Source organism: Eurytemora carolleeae, unplaced genomic scaffold (genome assembly GCF_000591075.1).
Source record: "Eurytemora carolleeae unplaced genomic scaffold, Eaff_2.0 scaffold2425, whole genome shotgun sequence".
Lineage (NCBI taxonomy): Eukaryota > Metazoa > Arthropoda > Copepoda > Calanoida > Temoridae > Eurytemora > Eurytemora carolleeae.
Window position 1 is genome coordinate 6983 of NW_019398310.1, and position 8290 is coordinate 15272.

Sequence of the window (8290 nt, forward strand, 5' to 3'; positions counted from 1 at the left end):
GATTCATTTGAGACATCGAACACTTTTTGTAAATCCTGAGTTTAAGAGCAAACTTGACGTTCAAAACTCCTACTTTGGGGTGGATACATGTTTAGATTTTATAAAAATTATTAAATAACAACGACATAAAATGTAAAAGAAATCTACAATAAACTAATTAGTTGCTTAGGAATAGGTTAAGAAAACAAAAATTAATCTTATCATCAAAAATAAGTAATCTTGTTCAGTTAGTTTATATTTTCTCATTTATTATGATTTCTCATTATTCACAAAGATTTTCTGGAATATTATTAAAAACGCGACATTTGAAGAATTTGAATAAATCTGCGAATAAAGTCAAAGAAAATAAGAAATTCAATTAAATGATGAAAACGAAATAGTTGATTCTAGCATTAATTTATTGACAAATTTCTGTTGAGAAATATGTAACCAACAATCTAATTCAATTACTGTATAATTTTAACTTCATTTTTCGTCGTCGTTATTTAATAATTAAAAACAAAAAGTTTGATATGTCCCAAATGAATCCTAAAGAAGTTTTCCACAACACTGCATACTCAGTTCGACTATAACCTTACAAAGCCAGTCACTCCCTTTAAGGAAATATATTACATTTTATTGCTTTTGAACCCATTAAAATATATAATATTAAATTAATTGAATCCTATATTCCTTATTGTTCAGGTCACCAGAGCTTTCTCCTGGAGGAATATTCTTTCCGTTCACACTAAGTAAATGATAATAAACTTTTAAAGTTAAAAAAAAGGAAAAAATTAAACGAAATTATAACAATTTAAAAAATTCACTTGATATAACACTGAACAACAGCTAACCTGACTCCATTCAAACTCCCAGTATTAGTTATTCTAGCACTATGGGTGTCCTTGTTGAAACTAAGGCTAGCATGGTTTCTCGAGATGTTTATGTCCTAAAGCAGTTTATTTTTATTTTTGTTAATAATCTGTGTCTAAAAGAGACCGTCTACTTAAAGTTCACCTTTAAAACTTTATATGTGTTAAATATGACATTTTTTTGTTCTTTAAGGGACTGTAAAGGCAAAATGGGTTTATCCATACCCCCTTTCATTTTTCCCTTACAGTCCCTTTAAAAAATATAAACTGCAAAGAAAAAGGATTAATTGGCACCTAACCTTGTAAAAATGGAGGTTCACTTGAATTTATGTATGAGATTTTCTTAAATTTTAAAGAGTACCATGTGCATATTTTACCCTGATGAGAAGGTCGGCTTCCAAACTTCTCCCTATTTTAAACGGCAGATGATTTACCTCCACCGTCTTGGGACTATAAAAATTAATTTTTAAGATCTTTAAACATTGCAGAATATCAAAAGAATATCAAATCAATATCTATTGAATATTCAATGACTTCAATTAAATGCATCTTTAGAAAAATAAGTGGTCATGTACAAATTGATAGGGGGGGGGGATATAGAAACTTCAAAAAATTATAATCTCTGCATTCATAAATTGTATTATACAGGACAGACACGAACTGAATATAAAATCAACATCTTAAAACATTAAATATTTTTACCTTGTAGCACCAATCCCATGAAGAGACAGAACAGGATATGAACCTTTAAAATTTACACTTTTCAGTCTCAGTAAGTCTATATACTCTGGATGAGTTTTGAGTACCTGCATGATGATTGAGTTATATCTGAAATCAAAAATCGGACATTTAAAGCCAACAAGGTTTGATGTAAAACTTTATTCTGTGATTTCCGGATAAAAAAATGCAATTAATTATATATCAACATATATATGACGTTCACTATCTCTACTGCAGAAAATCACATTGCAAACCATAAAAAAGATCTTTATCTCTCTCCTCCCCATCCTCCCCTTCCACCGCAAATACACACAACAGAGTAACCCCGTCTCAAGAAATCGATAACAAAAGCTTTATTTCCTAAAAAATAACATAAATTTTAGGTCATGGTTATTTGAGCAATGTTTTAATGAATATTAATGATAGAAAAATCTTACGATTTATTAGGTTGTGATAGGGGGAGACTTATTGTTGATCAGTATTGAAATACGTTTTTAAACTTCTGAAAAATTACATTTGAATATTTAACAAAATTCACTGATGCTTCTTATGAAAATATTCTTGCTTAACTTTAATGATTTCACAATAACGAAAATATTTTTAGCTCCGTAGAACGGAGTACAAAGGAAATGTGGGCTGAAAATTATGTTTGGCTTTCTCCGAGAGGAGATTCAAGTTGAAGATGACATTTTGCGGAGGTCTTAAAATTAATGGTTAACACTGGCCCCAGGCAGGGTTTGAGGATGTTAGGATAACATACGAGAATGAAAACATAACCATTAATTTGTTTACAACATTTCGTTTGAATGATTGATAGGTACTAGATTGATTGATTGAAATAAACAGAGGTACTATTACAAGGTACATTAGTTAATACTGTATTAAATAAGCAAATAGTTGATGAGATTAAACAGTGGAGTAAAATTGAAATCGAATTGCACATTTGCAAAGTAATTTAAGGAAGAGTAAAAAAAAAGAAAAAAAAGGATAAAATTAATATGTAAGTTGAGAATGAATCTTGGATATAAATTAAAATGAAATAGCTTGAATGAAGGATTTAATGAAATTAGAAAGGATTATTATTTAATATGAATTGAAATGTTTTCCAGTTTTTTCTAGTTGAAAAAAAAGGAAAGGAAGAAATTAAATATTTAAATAGTTGATTCCTGCGTTGACATTTGTATTAGCTCTATTGATTGATTTCGTTGAGCTCTGCGAGGATTTCGTCCTGTGTGTGTTCCGGTCTGGAACTTGGGGCTAGATTCCTTGCTTCTGTGGAGTCTGAGGTCAGGCTGGGAACTGTTTCTTGAGGACATTGAGCTTCTAGGTTCATGAATGGGTAGAGTTGGTTGAGGTGTCTGTCCACTACTATTTTGCGTCCACCTACTTCACGCCGATAGCTGATAGTAGCACCATAGACGTCTCTGTTCTTTCTGCAGAGGAGCTGCTCCACCCTGGCAGCTGAGAGTGGATTGTTGTATATAGGTTCATTCTTGAACAGAACTATATCTCCAACCTGAGGGGGGTTGCCCTGGTCCTTCCAGGTGACAGTGAACTTGCGTCTGGTGTACTCTTGCTCCCATAATGAATGGAACAAGTTGAGGACAACATTCCACCTGGAGATCTGTTGATTGATGGATGTTGTAGGATTGACCTCATCTCTGAAACACTCTCGAAACCCATGGAGAACGTGGTTAGGAGTGAGGGTGATTCCAAGTGGTGCTCCAAGGATCAGCGGTCTGTTGTTAAGTTTTTTAATGACTCCATGCGTCCAGGTAAGTAGTTCTTCGTCATCCATGATCAGCTGGTGTGGTCCGTTGAGGGATTTGTTGACAGTATTCTTGATGGAACCGATTATTCTTTCCACAGCTCCAATACCGGCATGATGTTTAGGTAGAGTAACTCTGAATTCGATAGACGTGAATTTCAAATTGAGGTTGGAGATGACCTTCATCTCAGTGTTGACCAGGTCCTTGCCAGCCTTGACAACGTTCAGTCCAGCATCAATCCAGATGATGCGAGGGGTGCCTCTCAGAACGAATGTTCTATTAAAACCTCTGGTGATACTCTGGGCGCTGTAGTTGTGTAGGATTTCTAGATGCACCCTGAAACTGGAAAGACAGAGGATTACCAGGATCCATCTCTTGGTCTTGTTACCGTCTTTCTGTGCAAACACAGGTCCGAAGATGTCAGCTTGGCAGTAGGAGAAGGGGGGTTGGATGGATTTGAGGACGTCAGGGACATCAGCTTCAAATGCTGCGAATGGAATCTTGTTCAATTTGATACATCCAGGGCAAGATTTCTTTAGAGCAGTGATCATCTTACAAATTCCAGGAATGAAGAAGCTGGTCTGAATATGTGCAAGTACATGGAGGACATCTCTACCGTGACCCAGATCAGCGTGAGCATCGTTCACGATGCATTTGGCGAGAATAGTCTTCTTGCAGATGAGAGGAACCCCGATTTTGGAACGGAAGCTGCGGTCTGATACATAATATACCCCATCCACCAGCTGAATGACGAGGTGTTTCATCTTGTTGTTGGCAATGATGAGTGCCGACTCTGTGGTAAAACACTTGAGGACTGAGGACAAGATGGAAGATTTAATAGAACTCCAGGTAGTAGTGAGTTCTCCCTGGACAATTCTTTCTCGAGTAGGATCATTTCTCCAGGATCTGCAAGCCTTGAGGAGAAGGTTTAGAGCCCGGATAACTGTGGAGAGGCTCTGTTCGTGATGTAGAAGACTCAAAATATATTCCCGGGAAGGGTTATCTGGGGATAATCTCTCGAGGTTGACCGTCCTGGTGGGAATCTCACCAGAGGTGATGGAAGAACAGGGGATGATGGGCCATGAGGACTTGTTCTGAGGTAAGAAACTACCATTCAACCAGTATTCTGAGTTGACCTGCGCACAGCTGGTTCCGGATCTGGTGAGCAGGTCAGCTGGGTTGAGGTTACCAGGACACCAGAACCAATTATTGGGTGAGGACGCAGCTAGGATTTCCATTAGTCTGACTCCGTAAAATACAGGATTTCCAGCTGAATAGTTTTTAGCGATCATTCTCAGGATGATCTCTGAGTCTCCAATGAACGTAGGAGAGGAGAGAGAGACATTGAAGAGTTCCTGATTGATCTTTTGCTCCATCCTGGAGGCGAGTAAGGCTCCAGCCATTTCAGATTGTGGAGCGGAAAATGCAGACTTTCCCAATATCTTTGAGGAGCTGGAGATGAGGTTGAACTGATCGTCAGAGTGAGCATACACACAAGCTTCATAGCCTTGCAGAGAACCGTCGAAAAAAATGAAGAGTTGAGCCTGGTATTGAAAAATGACCTGCCTGGGGAAAAATAATTCCCTTGTGAGCAGGATCTCTCTGACTGCATCTCTGAACTTAGTAGTACGTTCCTTGGACAGGATTGAGTTGATAGAACACTGCGGATCGCGGCAGATCTCACTGAACAGTGCTCGGACAGAGAACATGAGGGGGGCAGCTAATCCTGAGGGATCATAGAACTGGCACGCAACGGATAGAACGTTCTTCTTGGTGACAGGGATGGATTCGTCTTGCAAGAACTCTGAGTCTAAATCTGCAGCGGATGGAATTCCATGGGACTTCTTATGGAGGTTGAGGCGAAACTTCAAGCTGTATAAGTCCCTGAGTCTGTCCCACGTCATACCCAGGTACTTACTGGTTCCATTCTCCCCGGATTTCTCCCAGGTTTTAATAAAGAATCCTCCTTTGTTGAGAATTCTCTCTACTTCTCGTTGCAGGGTAGAGAGTTCACTTGGAGAGTTAGCTCCCACCCCTCCGTCGTCGATGTATGTGTCCTCCAGGATTGCTTGGAGGATGGCAGGCTGGAGGTGGGGGGGGGGGAATCTGTGATGAATGTCTTGACAGTTGCATTTTTTTGCACAGGTTGCATAATCGCCGGACGCACTGTCAATGAAAGGGATTGCCTGATCCCTGAAATATCTCCAGGTAGGATTAAGAGCAGGATCGCTGGAAAAGAAATTGGAGGGAACACACATTATTCTGAGGAAGGAGTCCTTGGTAGAGGTGAGTACAGATCTGAAGAATTTCTGAATATCATAAACTGCAAAATGAGGGTGACATCTGGAGCGTAACAGGATTCCTCTCATATTGGGAACATTTCCAGGGGCAGGTTGGGACACGTTGTTGAGGCTGAGGCTGGTCTCGGTGCACATAGAGCTGTCCGTGGTCATTCTAACTTTGGTGGACGAGCTGGTGGAAGATACAACAAAGTTGTAGGCTACGAAATGGAGTTGATACTGGTCTCTGTGGTCTTCAGGGTTGATTTCAATGTAATTACCATTGTTTATTTGTTGATTGATATATTTATCCATTTAAGCTGCAATTTCAGGCTTGTTAGCAATTCTAACATGTAGAGCATGGATTCTCTTCGTTGCTCCAAAATAATTCTCGCCGAGATTTGGAAGGTTTGGTTTGTAGAGACAATTAACTCGGACCTTTCCTTTGACGGGGTCCACGACAGTGTTGTCAATGATGGCCTGGATGTTCTTCTCCTTGGTGATCTGGAGGAGTTTTTCTCGATTGGAAGGTGTCGTAAAATCTTCTGCAGCAGAGGTGAGGAGGAGGAGTTGATCTTGTACATCTTGAACAGACAGCGCGTTGATGATCACGGTGTTGACGGTGTTGGCGAGGGGGGCCTCGGACCAGGTGATGGAGTTGGGAGGGACGCCTCCGTAGACCATGCAGTTGTTGGTGAGAGTACTGTGATAGAGGGCCATACCCAGGGGATCTTGTTCGATCTCCGTGGGGAAGGAGAGAAGATTATCCCCCCCCTAGCAGGATGGATACTTGACCGTCATGGTTTGACGTTGATGACCTCGTGAAAGCTCTCCACTTGGCTGGGATGGTGAACGAGAAGGCGGATCCATTGTTCAGGTTCTCCTCTATGGTGGACAACTTCAGAGTTCTGCCTTGGATTATTAGTTTAACTGTGGTGGTGAGTACAACTTTGCCTTCGCCAGCATACCCAGCTAACATTCGATCTCCGCCATGTTTCGGTCTCCGCCATGTCGTATATGCGATAGCGGAGAGGTTTCTATACCTCCATAGTATGTACTCCATGTCCCCTACATCATAAGTGCTATGGCGAAGAAATTACTATACCGCCATAGTATATACTCCAGATTTCCACTATATCTCCTCTTTAGTAGGTGCGATGACGAAGTAATTACGTACCTACATAGTATACACTCCATATATCTCTGCTGTAGATTCAATGTCGTAGGTGCAAGGGCGGAGTAATTATGTACCTCCATAGTATATACTACATATATCTCCGCCGTAGATACAATGTTGTAGGTGCGAGGGCGGAGTAATTATGTACCTCCATAGTATATACTACATTTATCTCCGCCATAGATACTCTGTCGTAGGTGCAAGGGCGGAGTATTTACATACCACCATAGTACATACTCCATGTTTCCGCTATATCTCCTCTTTAGTAGGTGCGATGGCGAAGAAATTACGTACCTACATAGTATATACTCCATATATCTCCGCTGTAGATACAATGTCGTAGGTGCGAGGGCAGAGTATTTACGTACCACCATAGTACATACTCCATATTTCCGCTATATCTCCTCTTTAGTAGGTGCGATGGCGAAGTAATTACGTACCTACATAGTATATACTCAATATATCTCCACTGTAGATACAATGTCTTAGGTGCGAGAGCGGAATAATTATGTACCTCCATAGTACATGTTTTCGCTGTCGTATATACAAAAGAGGAGATCAAATAAACTAAATCGAATATTTGAACCGTTTATTTTGTATCGGCCCGCCCGCACAGCCCTTCTTAAGCTTCAGACAGGTCAGTTACTCTACAACTCTTCAACGTGAAACACCCATATATAATCGCATGGACAGATATAATTAGTTAGATAGTTAGTTTGGACAATTGTGGAGTTATGGGGTGGGATGGTTTTTCTTCCTTTATTTGTAATTGTAAACTTTTGTTATCATTATAAGTCTTAATTTGATTCCAAGCCCCCCCCCCCCTGCATGCATATTTAATTTGAATGGCAACCGATAATTTGTTATTGTTTAAAATTGCTTTTTATGTCCAACATTAAGTGTTGAAAGGGTTAAAACTTAAGGTAGAGGTGTTTAGCTCAAAAAAATTGGAAGTAAAGCCATTCCACCCCATGGCGTCACAAGTTCAATTCTAAGAATATAATTTTCCGCTGCATATGCGCAGTATTTAGTTACACAATGTCTCACACTTATATGAACACCAACACGTGCAAAGAAAAATTTCTCAAATACTCGACTGTTGTGAATCCAAAACATTCAGGATTTTAAAAATCCATTGGGGTTACAAAGGGGATTTTTTATATGAATTCCAATATCTGGGAAATCACCTATTGACTCCATGGCTCATGCTTTAACTTTAACACATTGGATATTGACCCAAAAGGATAGAGCAGTTAGAATTGGTTACAATAGACTATATAAATATATACATAGTCTGAATCTACTGTTCCCTAATTGTGTTAACAATATAATAATAATCTATTTTTTAAATTTCAGATGGTCGGTCATGGGTTATGGGTCAATGGTAAGAAAGTTGGTAGCGTAAGGAATACTGGAACAGATAGTCTGAGAAGAGCGGAAAGAAAAAGAAAAAGGTAAATTTCAGAACTTTCTGCTATTAATATTGTGCCAATA

General features: G+C 39.3%; 1 protein-coding gene and 1 long non-coding RNA gene across 2 annotated transcripts; both read right to left on the reverse strand.

Annotated features, from left to right (window-relative positions):
- Positions 1–590: 590 nt before the first annotated feature.
- On the reverse strand, positions 591–1326 carry LOC111717200 (uncharacterized). The gene is made up of 3 exons (XR_002768711.1): positions 1229–1326; positions 834–928; positions 591–727 (listed from the first exon to the last, which is right to left on the reverse strand). It is a non-coding gene; the product is annotated as an uncharacterized LOC111717200 (long non-coding RNA).
- A 1434-nt stretch (positions 1327–2760) lies between these two features.
- On the reverse strand, positions 2761–5934 carry LOC111717201 (uncharacterized). Its single transcript, XM_023492706.1, has one exon. It carries the CDS (start codon positions 5932–5934, stop codon positions 2761–2763), a length of 3174 nt encoding a protein of 1057 aa, XP_023348474.1.
- Positions 5935–8290: the final 2356 nt, after the last annotated feature.

Bases quoted from the DNA above. Each gene is read 5' to 3' on its own strand.
- LOC111717201 (XM_023492706.1), bottom strand. From the start codon at position 5,934: ATGGATAAATATATCAATCAACAAATAAACAATGGTAATTACATTGAA.